This window comes from Anas platyrhynchos, chromosome 1 (genome assembly GCF_047663525.1).
Source record: "Anas platyrhynchos isolate ZD024472 breed Pekin duck chromosome 1, IASCAAS_PekinDuck_T2T, whole genome shotgun sequence".
NCBI lineage: Eukaryota > Metazoa > Chordata > Aves > Anseriformes > Anatidae > Anas > Anas platyrhynchos.
In genome coordinates, this window is record NC_092587.1 from 88,660,001 (window position 1) to 88,679,648 (window position 19,648).

At 43.6% G+C, this 19,648-nt stretch overlaps 1 protein-coding gene, 1 long non-coding RNA gene and 3 other non-coding genes across 5 annotated transcripts in view; 4 read left to right on the forward strand and 1 right to left on the reverse strand.

The window, feature by feature from the left end:
• LOC119717521 (uncharacterized) overlaps nucleotides 1–6,631 on the forward strand; it is a 9,078-nt gene extending 2,447 nt beyond the window's left edge. The window contains exons 2-3 of the long non-coding RNA XR_011803349.1: nucleotides 3,484–3,568; nucleotides 5,804–6,631. This is a non-coding gene — a long non-coding RNA (uncharacterized lncRNA). The remainder of the gene's footprint in view (nucleotides 1–3,483; nucleotides 3,569–5,803) is intronic.
• Nucleotides 1,301–1,372, forward strand: TRNAD-GUC (transfer RNA aspartic acid (anticodon GUC)). Its single transcript has one exon. It is a non-coding gene; the product is annotated as a tRNA-Asp (tRNA).
• Nucleotides 1,580–1,653, forward strand: TRNAI-AAU (transfer RNA isoleucine (anticodon AAU)). The gene has a single exon. It is a non-coding gene; the product is annotated as a tRNA-Ile (tRNA).
• TRNAD-GUC (transfer RNA aspartic acid (anticodon GUC)) lies at nucleotides 1,885–1,956 on the forward strand. Its single transcript has one exon. It is a non-coding gene; the product is annotated as a tRNA-Asp (tRNA).
• On the reverse strand, nucleotides 2,359–11,221 carry CPOX (coproporphyrinogen oxidase). Its single transcript, XM_027449557.3, has 7 exons — nucleotides 10,753–11,221; nucleotides 10,479–10,625; nucleotides 9,870–9,980; nucleotides 8,825–8,966; nucleotides 6,631–6,849; nucleotides 4,752–4,856; nucleotides 2,359–2,907 (listed from the first exon to the last, which is right to left on the reverse strand). The coding sequence occupies exons 1-7, from the start codon at nucleotides 11,204–11,206 to the stop codon at nucleotides 2,820–2,822; spliced, it is 1,266 nt and encodes a 421-aa protein (XP_027305358.2). The 5' UTR covers nucleotides 11,207–11,221; the 3' UTR covers nucleotides 2,359–2,819.
• Nucleotides 11,222–19,648: the final 8,427 nt, after the last annotated feature.

A 19,648-nucleotide genomic window follows, 5' to 3' on the forward strand; every position in this document is an offset into this window, starting at 1 on the left:
GATTTTATTTTACATGAAAGGTTTAAGATTGACATGTACTAGCTAGATGCTAAAATTTAGTCTGTTCTTGTTTTCGGACAGCATCACGCATACTGGTGCAGCAGTGCTACATACTCCAACAAACATAAAGTAGACCTTAGAGTTTTGCTCTTTGCTGACTAGTGTTTTTTGTTATACTGTTTCTTTATCTCAAAATTTTAACAAAATCCTTTACATGTATGTTTGTGAGGTGGTGTGAGCCAGTGAGACTGAAGTATTTTGAAGTATAAAATCCACATTTTGCTATGACAGGCATTTGCCATCCGTCACTGGGATGGTTGGTTTGCTTTAGTTTCCCAGACTCTTTTGATCTGCTTCCTGAGGACTCTGGTCTCTGATGGGCCAAAACCCACAGTTTTGGAGGTCTTGGTCTGTGTTAGTGAGGTGGCAATTATCCTGAGGGGCAAGAAATGCAAAAAAAAAACCTACAGAATTTGGAGGATATTAGGTTTGTTGTTCTTAGGGCTGTGCCTTTGTGCCATTCATGTGCTGTTCATTAATTCAACATTTTTTGTGGACGCCTCTCAACTTTTGTTTAAGCCCCAGTTATCTTACTGATAAAATATACTTTTTAAACTTAGAAACTTTTATTGTGGGAGTTTCTGTTTCTCTGTAATGTGTGCCTGTCTCTTTCTGCTCATTTTTTGCATCAGATATTTCCCGTCCTGTTGCTTTCTAACTCCAGGTTTTCTCACACTGGCTCCATGGCAGTCTCTTTGTGCCAGGCATTCACCAAGAGGCAACTTTGCCACCATGTTGGTTTCTTTGTGTTTTTGTCATCGTTTTTGTTTGTTTGTTTGTTTGTTTTGTTGTGGCAAGTGTTGGATAATCCATGTTAAATGTTGCTTGGTTTTAAGAAAGCTCTTGCATTATCACCACACAGTGGTATACTTTCTATGTGCAGTCGCCGTTTAATTATTTGTCTGTCTATTTATTTATTGCTTCCTAAATGTATTATATTTATTATAGCGTTTCAGGGTAGGTGGTATCAGTGGCAAGTGAAATGGCAAAGGAGGAAATATGTGAGGAACTCACATTGCTGGTTGATGAATGGCTTGGATTTGTTGATGTCCTCCTCAACAACTTCTTTCTGCTGAAACAAAGGTATTTCTTGACTATTTTTTGAACTGTGTCTTGATTGTATACGTGGTCTACCCTGCTGGGGAGGGGATCTACCCCACAGTCTCCCTCCAGCCCCACACACCGGGACGCTCCGGACCCTTTTTGGGGGGCTGTGCGGGCGACAGCTCCCGCAGCTCGCTCCTCGTTAGTATAGTGGTGAGTATCCCCGCCTGTCACGCGGGAGACCGGGGTTCGATTCCCCGACGGGGAGAGGCGCCAGCCATTTTGTGGCCCCCCGGAGCACTGCCCACTGCTCCCTGTCGTGCCTGGGACGCTGCCAGGGGCCCCTCAGCGCCCTGCAGAGAAAGGCGGGGTTCCTCCACCTTCCTTTTAGCCCTTCGCAGCCCCGCAGCTGCGGCCGTGCTCCCGCGGGTGTGCAGCCTGAGGGGCGGCGCGGGGCGCGGCGGGCGCTGAGGCGGGCCGGTTAGCTCAGTTGGTTAGAGCGTGGTGCTAATAACGCCAAGGTCGCGGGTTCGATCCCCGTACGGGCCAGATCCATTTTGGTGCCTGGGGGGGCAAATGCCCGGCTTTTGCTGCGCCTCGCCAGCCGCTGAATTCCCGGTTAATTCCCGGTTAGTCGCCCCGCAGCGCGGGGGCACGCGTTACGCGGCGGGAGCCCTGCAGCAAAGCGCCTCTGGGCGGGGCGCTGCGGGGGCCATCGCGCGGCGTCACGCGGGGGTGACGTCAGAGAAGGCGCGGGCCGGCCGCGTGTCCCACACGCGCTCCTCGTTAGTATAGTGGTGAGTATCCCCGCCTGTCACGCGGGAGACCGGGGTTCGATTCCCCGACGGGGAGACGGCGATCGCCTTTTTCTTTCTGCGTCCCCAAAACGGTTCGTGCCCGTGGGAGGGCGATCAGAGCAGCCTGGGTATTGTAGGGGAAGCCCAGGGCAGCACTCAGCAGCTTCCTGGCCTGTCCCAGCCCACCCTGACAAGAGGCAGAGGGGAGGCGCTGTTGCAGCTGATCACTGCTGAGAGTTAAGGAGAGAAGCATTGGACAGCTTCTCCTTAAAGCAGACAGCCAGCTCTCACCCCACACCAGGCACAACCAGGACCCCAACCCAGAATCCCTCATTCACTGGTCAGTCAAGTCAAAGGCACAGAGGCACATCTCACAACACTTGCTCCCCCCCCCCCCCAAAAAAACAGTGTCAAAATACACATCTTTTTCACAAGGTGAAGAAGGCAGACATTCAGGTTTAAAATCATAACAAATATTATTCTTTATTATTTTAAATTTATTCCTTTAAAAAAGTATTTCTAGAATCATCCCAATATTATCCTATAGTGAGCTGTGCCGTGTAGGCATACATAATGCTTTCATTCCACTGGGGGAACATTTCATAGTAGTTTAACATTTTGCAGTCAAACAAATCTGTTGAGGAAGTTCCTAAACATGCACGCTAGCCCTGGGAGGGTATCACCGGTCCTTCACAAGGCAACATCAACAGCAGATGACATCAGCTGATCACACTTAAATTATGAGTTTATATATTTGCAAGTTACAACAAGTCTACAACATCATTAAGGCACCATTTAAGAGTATAAATAGGTATACTAAAATGCCATGCAGCAGCACTTCAAATGAGCTGATTCGCAGGCATTCTTGTTCTTTCATAATGGCTCAGTATAAGCAATCCATCTTCTTCACAATCCACGTCAGTGCACCCAGTCCTTGGGATTGCGGAGAACCTCCAGGATTTCTGCTTCCCTTGAGCTCTCCGGAGGGGTGTGCATGTATTCCCACCTGCAGGGAGAGGGGAAATGCACTCAGACTGCCCAGCTGCCTTTTCTGAGGGTGCTACATGCACAGTTGATAGTCTCACATCACATGACATATAAATCATTAAGTTCATTAAAGACAGGTAATGCAAAGATACAGCAGAAATGTTAGCTTAGTCTTTTTTTTTCCACCTTCTGAAAAGACAGGAAAAAAATAACCAAAAAACAAGAAATGCCTCCTACATGCAGGTTTATCTCCAAACTGTTTTAACAGTCTCATGCCACACTTGTATCATGAGACAATAGGTCAAAAAGAAACCCCAACAAAAGACAGTGAGGACATGAGGCCTGAGGGAAATTGCCAGCTTCATATTCTTTCACTTGACCCTGAGGCAATGTTTTCAGCTGTCCATGATGGCAAGTTCTTCTAGAAGCTGGACTGGAAGCACTACCAGTCCTTGCTGAATCCTGGGCTTAAAAACCAAGGTGGTGAGAGACCACCTTTTACTGAAAAGTCAACTAAAAAAGGCATGGCAGGAAGAAAAGTGTCAGCAGTCATAAAGTGATGGGTACAACCTGTTTCCATTTCCTTCCCCTCTAGGAAGGACCCCTTCATGCTGCGAAGTGAGCTATTTATGCTGGTGAAAACAAGCAAAATCAGACCATTGCAGCCATGAAATCAAGAGGTAGGACTGTGATACAACAGCAGGTTGGGGACACATCTGGTGTTGGCAGTAGGGTGAGAATAGGACAGCTCTCACAGTTAAAGGGTAGCAAGCGACAGCTAGCATTGCTAGGGGAAGGAGGTCACTAAATTCATGATACGAATTTGTGCAATCAGCATATCTAAAGTCAACCTAAAAAGGGAAGTAAATAGTAAATGACAGAGTTAGTTGATGCTATGAGATTAAGTGAGATAATTTAAAACAAAAAGGTAGTTGAAAAACACTAACATCAAGCCAAACAACTGAACAATAACGTGGTAGGTGTAATTCAGTGTTGATTAATCTAAAGTAGTGCACAGAGAGGAAAAGTTACCCACACATTGAGAGACTCATTTAACTTCTGTTGCCCAGACAAGATCTTGGCATTGTAACAGTTCTATGAAAAAGCCTGCTCCAAATCAGCAAATAGCATATTAGGATTATGAAAAGAGTAATGAATAAAGACAACATTATGCCACCGTATGAGTCAGCAGCACACCTGCATCTTAAATATACGTATGTAGCTTCTGTTGTCTGAGCCTTATTCCCAGATCAGCCGGGACAAAGAAAACTTAAGCCTGAAGTGGTAAATGCGTTGAAAGGTGTGGAACAGCTGCTGTACAAAGACTAAGAAGAGGAACACTTGTCAGCCTGGAAAACAGACAATGAACAATATAAGTCTGTGAAATAAGAACTGTTGTGAAGAAAAACAGATTTTTTCTTGGAAGAAAATCTGTTTATTCACTGAGAAGTCAAATGAAGCCATCAGGTGCAAGTAGAAAACAAAGCTCTTTTTCATACAGTGCACAAACCATGGAACTCCTTGCCACAGGCTTGTAAGGTATTGCCAGAATTTCACACGGTTTCAAAGAGCTACTAAATAAATACCTGTTGAAAGATTTTCCTATTCCCTCTATGGGTACTAAACGTTTAAAATGACCTTTTTTTTTTTTTGTCAGAAGATATTCAGGCCACACATTAGCAGAAAATGGGTGAGTGTAGCAGAGCAGAGAAGCATCTGTATGTAATTGGCTATTCTTGTATCAGGCATGAACTAACCACTGTTAAGAGACTGGACATCACAACAGACCTTTGATTTAATCCTTCAAAGTATTTCAGTGAGAACAATGCCTACCTGCAACTCCATACACAGCTATGCCCTTACCTTGCAGTCAGTGGCAGAGACATAAGAATGCTTTCAATCCTTGATCCTGGTGTTAGGAGGCCAAACTTTGTACCTCTGTCATAAACCAAGTTGAACTCCACATACCTATGGGTAGTGAAGATACAACAGAAAAACAAATTTATAATCACAAGTTGCTTGTGCCTTCTTCAGCTAGCAGATGTCAAACAAAAACAGCCTTTTTGCTGTGTTGGGTGTCAAATGAACCCTGTTTTGGGGCTGTCTCTAGCATCTTCTGCATGGAAATGAAAATAAAACCTTGCTACTGCACAAAGCATAGGAAGTAAGGCCTTAGCTAACAGATGAGTGGACAAGCTATGCAGAGAGTATCGTGCATGGTGCTGTACGACCTTATTTCTCCCAGGACTCCACCCTGCTAGCAAGCTCGACACCAGGTTTAGCTTGGTTACACTAGCCCTCTCATGTGGTGGTATCAAGACAAGAGGAGCCTTAAAGGAGCTGGAAGCGACCATATACATGTAAAAAACTCCTCTATGCTGTCCTCCATGCTGCAGGTCCTTCTGAAGGATGCATCAGCAGCATGGTCAGAAAAAGATTTCCCTGTTTCTTGAGGAGGTATGGAAAGCAGCAAAGTCAGACAGCTTCAAAGTGCTGGCTGGGACTTGTTAGTCCCAGAACGGACATTTTTCTGCCCTTGGCATGCAGACAGAGCAGTGACAATTCTGTAGGGTTTATGTTAACAACCAGTACGGAGGTATTAATACTTAGCAGAGAAACAGAAAGGAAGGAGCTCTTTCTTATTGGCAGAAACAAGAGCTTTGCCTAGTTCAACAACCTGCAAACAGGTCCAGAGCAACAGGCAGCCTGAGTCAGTCCCAGCTGCAGCTTAAAGAAGCTATTTCTTCTTGTAACATTACCAGGCTTGCTAAATCCCATCTACAGAATGGATCCCAGGAGTCCAGCACTCCCAGGAACAGTTCTAGCCAATTAAGCATGTATGCTTATTTGACTAACTACCGCAGGCCAGTGATCTAAACTTGAATGCTTATGTCCCCTCTATGCCACTTTCACAGGTTTCTTCGCAGAAAAAGCAGCAAGACTCCTCATTTTTGCACAGGGCACGTATATTCGCATTTCTCCACCTGCTTAGACAATCACAGGACAGAGACGAGAGTACGTACCAATGTACTTAAGCTTTTGCAGCATTAACAATCATTCAGAGTAATAAGCATCTTCAAGTGTCTACATTAAAGACTTTGGACCATTCCAGAAAAATAAAACCTCTGTTTATCTTTATTCCTTCACAAAGAGTTCACAGCATACTTACTTCAATGCCAAGAAAAATATCAGATTGAATAAATATGTAAGAAACTGAAAACACTCTTGGGTACAAATATTTGTTGACTTGCTGGAATTTAGCTTCGTTATTGAATAGTATGCATGACTCCTTCACCCTTATGCTCCTCGTGACAGGGCAGTCCTATATCCCATGTCACTGGACTGCAGGAGAAGGTGGGATTCAGGACACATGCACCTCTTTGCTTGTACAGAGCTTCTTTTTTTTTTTTTTTCCTTGAAGGTGTCAGAGAAACTGTAGCATTTTATATGGGTTGCTTGTGCTGCTGCATATGGGAGAGTTGGGGATACATACAAGGGTGTGCTGGTACCTTCTGCAACCTCCCTGGCAACCCAGCACTGGATATCAAAAATAGTTCTGTACACGGAAGTGTTGCAACCCTCTGGCAAGCTTTTGAGCACTTGTGCAAACTTAACCTACACTGTGACAGAATGTAAAAATAAACTTCAGGACATAAACCCCACAACTACGAAGAACTAGCGCATTTTATTCTCGCCAGTCTCATCCACCTCCCAGGTATTCTTTTGCTCCTTCAGTACTCACCGTCCTCTCCGAAGCTGCTGCCATTGCTTCTCCTCTGGTGTGAAGGCGTCATGGCAGTGTTTCTTCACAATGGGAATGTAACAAGGCACAATGGCTTTGGCACAGCTCTGCACAAACTGAAAAACTTCCTCCTTGGAAGGAGAGTCCAAATCATCGAAGAATATGCCTCCAATCCCTCTTCGCTCACCACGGTGCTTGATAAAGAAGTAGTCATCACACCTGGAAGGGGCAGCAGACAATTAATGATATGGCCCACGATATTAAAAGAAACAAACATTACTCCAAACAGCTACACGGCACAGGATGGCACTGGTGAAATAGCGACGAAAAGTCAATTCCTACAGTGCTGGCTGCACCACTGTTTCACTGCCTGCTGAGAGCAGGACTGTACAACACCACACGGAACGCACTCCTGCATTCAAACACAGTAAAAGCTCCAATTAAATCGTCCCTGAAAAGCTACGTATCACTGGACAGTCACTGAACATGGAACATTCAAAAACCGTGGCGAATGTTTCCATATGGAGTGATCCAATCCACGTTCTCTACCTATGAGAAGGGACACTTGATGTCAAAACTTCACCCTAGGAGCTCTTTCTAGGTTTCATTCACAGGGTTACATGCAGATCCCAGATTATTTGCACAGCTTTCAGGCAGATGTGAAATAAACTTGAAAGATGATCTCTTTACTCTTTTTGCCATTCTTGTGAAAAAAAAAATATATATATATATATATATATGTATATTTTCTACATCAGAACTAAAAGAATTGGTAAACCCAAGACTGGATAAGAAAGCTGCTGTCACTTAAGAGGACAGGAAAAAAAAAGCGAGTGAGGCAGCGTTCTTTGGAAAAAGACTTTGTAATGGTTAAATGTAGAAGATGAAGTCATTCTAGCAGTGGCTGTTCACAGCTCATTTTCAAGTTTATGGAACAATAAGTGCAGTTTATCCTACAATGAGGTGGGAATTAATCTATTTTGTATTTACTGGAGTGCGTAGGTATGCAATTACTATAAATCACCTGATTCATTGTATCCACACCCAACTTACAGTTGCATGCTTGGGCAACCATGCCCTGCAAGCCTTCACATGGGGTAGAAATGGAAGCAGAAACCACCAACAGCAAGGGGATCATGCCTGCCTTCAAGACTAGCATGCCATACATGTGTCCATCCACAATCACTGTTAACGAAAGTTTTAAAGCTGTATCAGGAAGGCAGCATGGTAAACATAAGAGCTTTCCTGTTTGAGAGGAGTGGAACAAGGGCGACACAGAGGAGATTCACGCTACTCCATCATTGAGAACCACATGCCCCTACACAGCTGCTGTTCACAGCAAACGCTTATGCTGGAATTAGGAACAGCGTCTTTGTCTACGGGGTACAATTAGTCTAGTTGCCCTCAGACTAAGAACAGATGTCTGTCTCTCTGATCCCCTGCCTCTGGCATTGCTAGCCTACTTTCCCTGCACACAACCTGACCATTAAGGCAGGCACTCTGAACCAGCACACAAAAAGATTCCGTAGAGAACCAGACTGTAGTCTTAAGGTTTTAAGACGTGCTTCTCTACACTAAGAGGCTCACACCCAAGCTGCAACACCCACTTTATCTCCTGTCCTCAGACAAAATGTGGTAGCTTACAAAAGGCTAACCCTCCCTTCTGGATACCATAGCTTGTAGCAGATAGGATTATCAGACACAAAGCAGCAAGCCCCCACTGACTAGCAAAGGATCCCATCAACTGCATCTCTCAGCTCAAGAACATTCAAAATTCACATCTTCAGAGAATATGCTGTTGAACACTCTGTGAATGTGTCACTTGAAACAAAACTGCAGCTCCATCAAAATTATGAAGCTTCTACATTAAAAAGAGAAGCTTCTTTACCTACCTGGCCAAAAAAAAAAAAAAAAAAAAAAAGGAATGAAGGACACGTTGAAGGCAGAATAACTGGAATGGAGTTTTCAAAACTGCAGCAATGGCCAAACAGTATCTCTCGGGCCTCCATAAATAGCAGACTGCTTTAGACTACATTTTATCCCAATACACATCTCTTGATTTTCTTTAGGGCCTGCTGATACTTATCAAAAGGCAGAACAGAACATAGTTTTCCTAGAACACACTTAACTGACAGTTTCCAACACCATCTTTTGCTCCCACAACAGGGATCCAAGCACATCACTCCCCACATACCATTTCTTGTACTTCGGATACAGCTTCGGATCATGCTTGTCACAAGCTTCCTTCAGAGTCTTGTGAAAATGTACAGCATCTTCTTCGTTCAAGTAAGTTGGAGTGAGGTCAGTTCCACCACCAAACCACCACTGTTTAGTGCCTATAGGAGAAGGGCAAACAACATTTTTTCTATTTTTTTAAAAACTGTCAAACAGAAATACATTGCTAGTGGTTCACCAACAACTAACAACTACTTGAACAATACAAAATAAAATCATTATTCAATGGTATCCCTAAACAATCATGACAAATTTGAGTTCGAGGTAATTCAACAAACAGGAAAACATGGAACAAATTTCACAGCAGTGAGAACTATTTGTTGGATATTTTGGACATGTTACTCTACCAGATGCCACGGAGTATCAGTTTCACAAAATGGGCTGTCAGTTCCTATTGTCATAGTTACACCTTATACAAGACAAGGAAACTGAAACTTCATGGATACTTCAAGTATCTAGAAACATTACTGCATGCCAAAGAAAGGAAACATCATTAATAATTCCAGGGTAACTAATTGGTTAGAAATTATCTTTAATACACTGACAATATAATTCAAAGAAAAATCTCCCTAAGCTTTGACGTACAAATGGCCTCTTGGTGCTAAAGCACCTAGCTTTGAAGCCTGCCTTTGACAGTAGCATGTGGCAGAAACTCAGGGGGGAAAAAACTAACACAGAGAGTGATGTTTCTGACAGTATGTCCTTCCAGCTTCTGAGACAACGGTTGCATAGCCTGACCAGAATGCTTATCAGTCCTTCAGGCCTTTCTCCTATTAAATTCTACAGTTGCTTCTTTCAATGTTTTACATATATTTATGGCCTCTTGCACATTAACATAACTCTGAAACCCCAGAGATTAAGAAATGTGGTGCTACACAACCTGTTATTGGCATACCTGGGAAGAAAACTGGATTGGTTCTTAACCTCTAACCCTGGCCATGCACTCCCACTTTCCTCATGCAGAGTCACACATCATACGTGTTACAATGGCTGATAATTCTTACCATCTGCTTCCTCAATTTCAAAGTATCTGTAGTTGAAGTGCATAGTTGGAACGTGAGGATTCTTTGGATGGATAACAGAGCTTACACCCATGGCACAGAAAGGCAGTTTTCCTAGGTAAAAAGATGCACAGAAAAAAAGAAGTCTTCAGCTTGTCAAATAACTTCATTTATTATAATGTAAGGAACATCACTATTTATACTTAGTTTCCAAGCTATTGGTCCACTACAAGACAATCTATTGTGTTGGGTAGCGATAATTATTAATTAAATTTACTTCTCGTCCACGATTTTTATGCACCTAAGTACCTTTTCTACACTTGCCCTAAAAACGCAACCAAAAGGTAACATTAGAGCATCCTTTAGATGACGACCACTGAAAACACAAGGCACTGCTCCAGCTTTCCACCACCCCGGCCTCAGAACTACCTTTGCTATAGGAATGCCATCGACTCCCTTTTGGTCTTCGCGTCGTTTTGGTTTTCTCCCTCCACCTCTACGAGAAGCAACTCCTGCAGCACCTTTCTCGAGGAACAACCTTGTGGCTTCCACAAGCACCAGGGCCGAGCTTTGCCTTCCCACCGCCCGCAGAGGCAGCCTCGGGCCCCTTACCGTCCGCGGAGGCCTTGAGAGTCTTGCCCCTGCTCCTCATCTGCCGCGCCGCCTCCTCGGAGAGCTGCCCGAACACCACGGACACGTTGACGCCCGCCTTCTCGAAGACGTCTCCGTCCTGCAGCACGCAGCTGATGCCGCCGCCGCCTGCCAAGGCCAGCACCGCGCCGCCGGTCACCGAGGGCCGGGAGCGCCCCGCCGGGGCCGCAGCCCCCCCACACACACACACACACCCGGCCGCCCCCCGGGGGGCTGCTCCCGTCCCCCCCCGCACCTTCCTTCCTCTCCCAGGTGTCCACGGCGAAGGCGGCGCCGGGGTCCACGGCCGCCAGGGCGCGGCACACCTCAGCCTGCGTCTCCATGATGAGCAGCTCCATGCGGCTCCGCAGCTCCCGCCGCCGCCGCCGCAGCTCCCGCAGCCCGCTGACGGGCGGCGCCATGAACCGCCGCCGCAGCCGCTCCTCCTCCTCGTCCTCCTCCTCCTCGCCCGCCGCCATGGCTGCTCGCCGCCGCCACAGCCCCAGCCCCAAGCCCAGCCCGCCCAGCGCCCCCGCCAGCGCCCAACGCGGCCCGCCCCGGGTGGCCGGGACCCCCGGCGGCGGCGCCGAGCCCAGCGCCCGGCGGGCCAGGGCGGGCGGAGCCCGGGCAGCGCGGGCGGCCCCGCGGAGCAGCTGCGCCGCCGCCGCCATGACGGGCACCTGAGGCGCACTGGCGGGGCGGGGCGGCATGGCGGGCGGGGCAGGGCCCGCCGCTTGTCACACTGCGCTTATCAGGCGGTGAGGAGGGTACAGACAGCGCAGGAGGGGCGAGGTGGCATCAGTACGCCGCATTCAAGCCTTACAGCTTGGTTCGTACTAAGCAGCGAGCTCTCGCCCTTCCTCACGTTGTCCTTCCTCACATAAAACATTCCTGCGAGTTAGGATCGAATCACCTAGTTTCATCGCTGCAGCTGCTTCGAGGCTGTGGAGTAGCTTGTGAGTCAGGGCCCGAGCAGGTTCAGGCACGGCTGGAGCAGGTGTGCAGCTGCATCATTTTCTTCAAGTGCCCTGCATTGGAGCTGCTCAGCTGCGTGTGACACGGCTCGTTTTCATGCTCACACAGCCGAGTCTCTTAGCACCGGTGTGTGGGACTGCCAGTGTAGAGCAATGAGACAGTTTCCCACAGATTTCACAAGGCACACGCTTACACTTTCTTATTTCTCTCTGAAGGTGAAGCACTGTTTGGTATTTTGTTTTTGTTTTTACTAAGAAGAGTAGTAAGGAGTCAACACTGAGTCAGATGTTGAAAGGTACTACGCACCACCAGTTTACAGTTCAGTTTGATTTTCTCACTACTGATGTTGTCACCAGATCTGTTAAACTGATTTTCTCTTTTCTCAGCTGCCTTGAAGTCAGCTGTATCTGCTGTAAGACAGTACAACGAAGGACTACTGCAATGACCAAAAACTTTAGCAAACAAGTAAAGCTATGTTTTTCCTCAAGCAAACATGTAAGTGACAGTGCGGCCATGGGTGATGGTACTGTGCTGAACTGAGCTATGAGAGTTTTCTTTCAAATCAAGCAGCAGATTTACTAACGTTGTTAAAATTAAGTTTATTACTTTTTAATAAGTAATGATATTTATTAAAACTGTCATCAGTTAAAGATTCGTGTCACAGTTAGACTGAGAATAATAACAATTACCTCAAAAGCCTAACCTGCAAGGTTTGTACTTGGTATGGGACAGTTCTGGAAACAGGCCGCTGCTGGTATTTCAGGACTGTTTTACACCAGTATTATCCAAGACGAAGGTAGGGAGTCTTGTCCCTAGTATGGATCGGTGCTTCCTTACCTAGTTGTTTCCACTGTGTATGTTTGTGGGGGGAAGCTTCTATGTAAAGTGATAACAGCTTAGGCAGTTCCATCATTTCTGATCTGATTCTGGTCTTTGGCAGCAGAGGTTGCTGTGAAGCTGCTGTAGCTCTGCAAGTAAAAAGGGAAGGAGACCTCAGAGCTGGACAATCTCCTCTACCATCAGCTGTGCAGGATGGGATCTTTCTGAGGTGCCTGGTTGAGCCAGGAGACCTGAACCACTGGCAAAAGGAATGAGGGAAGTGTCCTTTGTTTGCAGGAGAGATCTGAAGCTGAAGGAGAAGGGCACTGCCATGTTACAAACTGTGGTAAGCCTGCTTAATTCAGCTGCACTAAGCAGCTCTTTGTACAGTTCTTTATCCAGGGAGGGCTGTGATAGCGTACTTTCATTTTGAATTGCATCCAGTGTATTTACTTAAAGATTTTCATGATAAACAGTGTTCATTATGTCTGCTTCCACACTGTTTATTGTGGTAAAGCTCTGCTCTTTTAGTGGGATTCTTAGACGCTACTATAATGGAAAAATAAATAAATAAAAGCTGATACCAGAAGACATGTAAAATTCATTCAAACTGATGAGAATTTCACAGAATCACACAATGGCTGAAATTGGAAGGGACCTCCACAGATCACGTAGTCCAGTTCCCCTGCTCAAGTAGGGTCACCCACAGCATGTTACGCAGGATTGCGTCCAGACAGGTTTTGAATATCTCCAAAGAAGGAGACTCCATGACTTTCTCTGGGCAGCCTGTTCCAGTGCTGTCACCCAAACCACAAAGAAGTTCTTCCTTAAGTGGCGATGAAACCTCCTGTGGTACAATTTATACCCATTATCCTTGTCCTATCACTGGCCACTACTGGGGAGAGTTTGTCCCCGTGCTATTTACGTTGTCCCCTCAGGTATTTGTAGAGGTTGATAAGATCCCCTCTCAATCTCCTCTTTTCTAGGTTAAACAGTCCCACTATTGTTCACTTTTTTTTTTTTTTTTTTTTTTTTTACTAAAAATTTCACTTTTTTGTGTTGTAGGTTGAGTACAAACTTTGATAACATCTGGTAATTCAGGCTGGACAGGACCTCTGGAAGTTTTTAGTCCAGCTCCAGGGGCTTATGACTCCCCAGATGGATAAGGTTACTCAGGGCCTCCTTATCCATCTGCATTTGGAAAACCACCAAGGTGGGGGTTCCACATTATACCTGGGTCTTGCCCCAACACGGCACTTCGCTCATGAGGAAGATTTTTTTCCTCATATCTAGTGAGAATTTATTTTGTTGCAATAACATTGTCCAGTCAGCATTGTCTGGGAAGAAAAAAAAGGCACTCTGAGCTTGGATCAAAGACAAAAAGAAAACCTGAAATTGGTTCTTCCATTTGCTTAATTAAAAATTGAATCTGCAGAAATATACCTTACCCTTTTATAGTGGGCTAGGTGAAATTCTGAGATACCGACTTCCCAATGAGGTCATTGTGTCAGCTTTAAAAGACTGAAATTCTACATGGCAAGATGACTGTGAATATTGTGTTATTTAGTTATTGTGTCATCCATTTTGATGCTTTTCATACACAAACGTAATGTGGTACTGCAGATCTTGTGGGGTTTTGTTTTCAGAGAGAGTGACACTATTTAGAGTAGCCAAAATCTCTACTGGTGCAAACCAGTACGATTCTAGAGAAGGCTATAAGTCTGCAGACTTGGAGAGTTGAAGAACTGGACTCAACTACATTTTTATTCTTTTCCAGAGACAGACTATTGCTAATTTTTTATTTATTTATTTATTTATTTAACACCTGTGCTTTAAAAAGAGCTCTGAAGTTTTTCTGCTGCATGCATTTAGGTGCTGTGTTGTTTTTCTTCTCTACAAGAATTTATGCACAAATAGAGTATTAACAAAAGACCATGAGACACTAAATGGTCTGATAGCAAAGCGTTATCAGGTCTGATTCAGACTGAGACTGACATAATGTATTCATTGAGGCTGTTTGATATCTTTATTTTGGGCACTGAATTAATGCAGTTGCTTATCAGAAAAATTGAAGATTTTTTTTTTTTTTTGAGAACAGAAAAAATTCCTTTCAGTTTGTCATTTCTGTTGCTTCTAAAGCTAAAGGAGCCAGTCTCATCCAGCTTAGTGTATTACCCCGAGCTTTGATTGTGACTTCTAAGTGCTGATGTGAACTTCAAAATTGAAAAAGTACTCTTGTTTAACAGAGGTCAGCTTAAAGGTCTTGCATGACGGAATAAGCTGAATAAAGTTATTTTTTTCTGTATGCGTCAGAAAGAGAAGTAAAAACTTTGGGGATTGAGCTGAAAGAGTAGGTGATACGAAGCCTGTAAAAGAAAGATGATAACCTTTCCTTCTGTATCTATGATCTCAGTAATTTGTCTGTGTGGTAGATTCATGCTAACTTTCCCCTTTCCCTTTCTCCCTTCCCTTCCCTTCCCTTCCCTTCCCTTCCCTTCCCTTCCCTTCCCTTCCCTTCCCTTCCCTTCCCTTCCCTTCCCTTCCCTTCCCTTCCCTTCCCTTCCCTTCCCTTCCCTTCCCTTCCCTTCCCTTCCCTTCCCTTCCCTTCCCTTCCCTTCCCTTCCCTTCCCTTCCCTTCCCTTCCCTTCCCTTCCCTTCCCCCTTGAGTTCAGTAAGGCCATTGATTTTAAGGGTGTCAGAGAGCACTAATCATGTGAAATAATACATTTCTGCTTCTCCCAAGAACGCATTTACTCTTAACCTTTTGCAGAAAGCATGCATGAATCATGCAGAGTCATAATGGAGGTACTTTAATTTTTTATGGTAAAAGTGAGTGGCTTGAGAAACTTCTGAACTTCTGTTCATTTAGAAAAAAAGAGATAAGGTCATCCACTGAAGAACGCCCAGAAACAGCCAGCAGAAAGATACAGTCAGGTTCATGATTCACCCGCTATCATTTAGTCCCCAGAGTGTGGGCAAAACCTCACACTGTTGAATCAATTATCTCTGCATCTGCTAAAGTATTTGTAGTGAGACAGTAATGTAACAGAGCTATAACAGAAGCAGAGTGCCGCAGGAGTTCCCACGTGGTTTGTTTCTGTAAGGAGCTTGGGTGCAAACATGCCAGATCTCTAGGAGCTTTTGCCACCCCAGACATCACAGGAGGATAGATGATTAGAAGCAGAACCTCCAAGTCTGGAGAATGGGGAAGAATGAATGTGCTGAAAGGCTGTCAGAAGGAGAGTGCCTGCTGCCTATTTCTAGGGAGAAATTATAAAAGGGAAAGGCAAGAGGAAAGAGTGTGTCCCACGTGCTAAAATCTCTTTCCGTGACTGTGGTAACCTCAGAAGCTTGGGTTAAAAGATCTGAAGTGCTGTCTTCCTATCTTGTGTGTCTAAAACCTTTTGTGGTATAAAGCATGGTGTCAGGCTGAAAGCCATGAAATTAGGTTCTGGTTCATCTATTATCAACTGGACAAAATCGTATTTAGACCAGTAACTTTTCATAATTGTTCACATTCCTTTTGTACAGTTTGCTGAGGTTTTCAAGATTTTTACATCAGAGTCTTTCGTGGCCTGTGCTTGCTGATTATATCAATAGATCTCTCTTCTAAATCCTCATTCAACCTTCCTTGAGGATTTTCTGAAAATAAAAAATCATCTGGCAAGGAGTTCTATAGGACTGTAGGGCGTCTTTATAACCCAACTTCTCTTAGGTTCATTGATGGCTCCTCTCTGTTGAATATCTAAAGAGACAGTGAAATTCCTCTCCATGCCATCAGGCCTTCTTAAGGTATCTCTTCACCAGGATAGAGAATCCTAGCCTGCTGGTCCTTTTTATGGTGACCACTGTCACTGTATGCAAAGTATTTGTTGGGAACACATTACTTACCTGTGAAACGCGTGCATTTCTCAAATGAAACACTGTAGGTCTTCATCAATTTAGTGAATTTCTAAATTAACCCACTGGCTCAGAACTCTGAGAAACAAAGAACAGTTTTGTTGTTGTCTGTTTTTGAGTGTGCTTTGAAAAAGCCCATTAATAAGTGTCTTAACAAAACTCTGATTTTAGACTTACCAAAGAGGAATCACCACCAGCTGAATAACACATTTCACTTCCTTTGTTGCCAACTTTTTTTTAAGGTTTCATTTTACGGTGGTCTATACCTATGGACTGGGCAGTATTAATGAAGCACAAAAAATATTGCTAGTGACAAAGCTGGGGAGTGCAAAGGCACGTCTATAGGCAGGGATACTAGGGACTGAGTTACAGTAGAGAAGTGAAGGAGCCTGCGCTGTGGATGAATAGGTAGTGTACTTTGAGGTGAGAGTGGACAGCAAAGACAGAGCAGGAGCTTTTTGGGGCAGCTTGTGACAGTCTGGAAACCACTAATGTTTTTTAAAAGTTAGTTTTCCTAAGTGAGCTGAACTCCAGGTAAGCCCTGCTGGGTACGGTGTGGCTTGCACTGACCAAAATGGATTTGAGGAGCAGGCCAGCATACTGAAGGCCACAGAACTGATCTCTTACTGGTACTACTGTTTTCCAACAGCTTGACCTGCATGACCTCTAATCAAGAGATCTCAAAAATTCTGACAAGGTGTAGGGCTTTGTAGGGCAGCTGTGCCATCTCAGTATCAGACTTCCTTTCTTGTCTATTTATATAACTCAGCCTTTTTCCCGGAGCGTGTTTTGTCATGAGTTCTGTGAGATTTCATTGTATTTTCAGCTTTTAAGTGAAACAAAGTGCCCCAGACAATAGTGGATTTCAGTACTGTATTATCTTCCCCTTTTGGGTACTTCTTCAGTTTAATTCCTTCTTAAATGTAATAAAACCCAGAGCCCTGTCCTGATGCCTTCCCTCCCCCATTCTTGAAAGTCCCTAGCTAGGCTATCACATGCTTATCACCAGTTTTCCCCAAAGGCCTTTTAACACAGTACTTAGTGTTGTCATACCCAGTCTTCTTTTACACTGAAGAGCGGTTTCTACTCGTGGAAAACCCCTGCAAAGTTTCCTCTCCAAAAAATGTTAAACCTTTTTTCTCTTCCAGATGTCCTCGTTTTCCTTTAATGTGAGATACCAACCAGTCACAGAAGCATTGTGCCTGCTTTCTTGAGAAACAGAATTTTTCCCCCTAAATTTTGTAATAAGAAGCACTTGGAAAAGTTCTCATATTTTCACCTGTTTATAAAATGAAGTTGTAAGAGGATGGCTTTTATTTTTAAAACCAGGGTCCATGGGATATAGAGCCCTATCTGCCTTTCCTGCTTCTTAAGATAGACTGTCACTTAGGTTATAAGGTTGAGTAGCACGGTATCAAAATGCATTTAAAAAGTGGCCTTTAATCCATCCTTAGTGTTTTTACAGTGTGTTTCTTAAACAGTTAAGAGGCTACATCTATTTACTGAACTAAATAGAGAATATAGGCATAATTCACTTGTTGAATATTCGTTCACTTGCCTCACCATGGTATCACTGTGACCTGCTATCGTTGTGATCCATTTCTTAATTTATATTTAGGTACTGGATTTAAAGGAAGTGATATTAGATTTACAACAAGAAGTTTGCAGCAATATTAACCTATCCTAGAAATGTGCATCAGGTCTTGTGAGCTCGTGGAGCAGCAGTTGAATCATACAATATAACAGAAAAGAGAGTTTTTTACTGCTGCTATGGCATTTCTCTAGGTAATAGAAAATAGAAAAGGTTCTAGAAAATAGGCAAGGTTCTTAATCTCTTGTAATTTTTAAGTCTACTAATTTCATGCAATCGGTGTTGTACATACTTTCTTTAGCTCTGTTATTTCAATTGCACTTTTGTAAAATACAAATAGCTTTTAAACATATCAACAGTGTTATATGCTTTGATATATTTTAATATGTTTCAACTTTTGCTTAAAACATATAATTTTGCTTTCTCATATAATTTTTTGATAAGTAATCCCTAAACTCAGATAACAAGTTACAGGTTGCATTCAAACAGTTTGATATGTTTGACTGACATTTTGAATCTTGCAAAATGCCTGAGCTAACATTTTTCCAGGCAATCCTGGAAGTACTAAGTAAAGTCTAACATCTGTCATTCATTAGCTTGAGCAGTTTTGTTTCGTTTTTTTAAATATAAAACACTGGGCTTATTATACAAGGGAAATCTACTAGATCTCTGAGTACTTCATTCATTATTTATTAGGTTCAGAAAGTGTTAGACTGAATATATATATTTTTTTTTTCTGAAAGTTTTCCCTGTAATTTGTGGCTATAGTGACTGCAAAAGATGTAACATGTTCTTTGGTTTGTTTCTGTATGTCCTTCTGTACCTCTAAATCCCACCAGAGGGTGGTAGGACAGATAGTGGTTCTACTGCTGGTGACCTGGCATTCAACATACGCCCCAGAGAGGTGTTAGGGAAGGAGTGTTCTCTTACAGTACCAGAAGCCAGAGTGCCTATTGAAATTGCCAGGCAGCAGACGTAAATCAAGGAAAAGCAAGTTGTTTTTCCATAGTCCAATGGAAACGAACAATGAGACTGAGGGTCTCAGGGTGTTACTGAGGCTATAAGTGGTCTCAGTAAAGGAACTGAATAAAATCATGGAACGGCTTTTAAATGCACAGATGTGAAACCAGCCTCCAACTCTCTCTGTCTCTGAACAGCAAGTTACCAGATCTCACTAGGGTATGTTAGAGGAAGAGTTGATCCTGTCCTATGTTGTTGTACTCTTTGCCAAAATACCCATTATTGGTCACTGTCAGAGAAAGGAGCTTGGCTTTTTACAGATTTGATTGATTCACTTTAGCTGTTCTTATGTTGTTGACCCCCTACATTTGTGAAACAGGAGCAAAAAGTAAGTCATGTCCTCAGCCACACCACAACCTGTTCTCACTTTGTTAATATGCAAGGTTAACGAGCATAAACACATCCGCTTGACTTAAACATGTTCTCTAGAGTAAGAGCAGGAGTGCATTAGATACAGGTATCTAGTTTTGTAATTTAATATTCTGATAATGGACTAATAGTCTGAGAAGCAAAAGTAAAACAGCATCAAGTTATTCTTAATTCTGCTGTAGCCTTATATGGTTGGTTTACAAATTTTTAGTAACAGCAAGAAAAATGCAAGCTTCTAGTTCAGCCTAATGCCAAGAATGTAATCCACAGTTTGTCCTTAATCCCTTGAGGATCATCTCCAATGTCTCCAATGCTTTTGGCAGGAATATTAAATTACAAAATCTAGGATACTTGCCAGAAACAGAGAAAAAAAAAAAAAAAGGTTCACAGTAAAAGCAGTGCCCCTCTTCTGTGTTTCTGGAGGAGAAAAATAACATGTCAATATGAATCATTGATTTGAAAAAACTTTTTTGAAAGG

Bases quoted from the DNA above. Each gene is read 5' to 3' on its own strand.
- CPOX (XM_027449557.3), bottom strand. From the start codon at position 11,206: ATGCCGCCCCGCCCCGCCAGTGCGCCTCAGGTGCCCGTCATGGCGGCG. The intron at 6,850-8,824 runs GTATGTGGGGAG...TGCCCCTTCCAG, and splicing joins TATCCGAAGTACAAGAAATG to GTGTGATGACTACTTCTTTA. The intron at 2,908-4,751 runs GTAAGGGCATAG...CTCTCCCTGCAG, and splicing joins TCTCTGCCACTGACTGCAAG to GTGGGAATACATGCACACCC.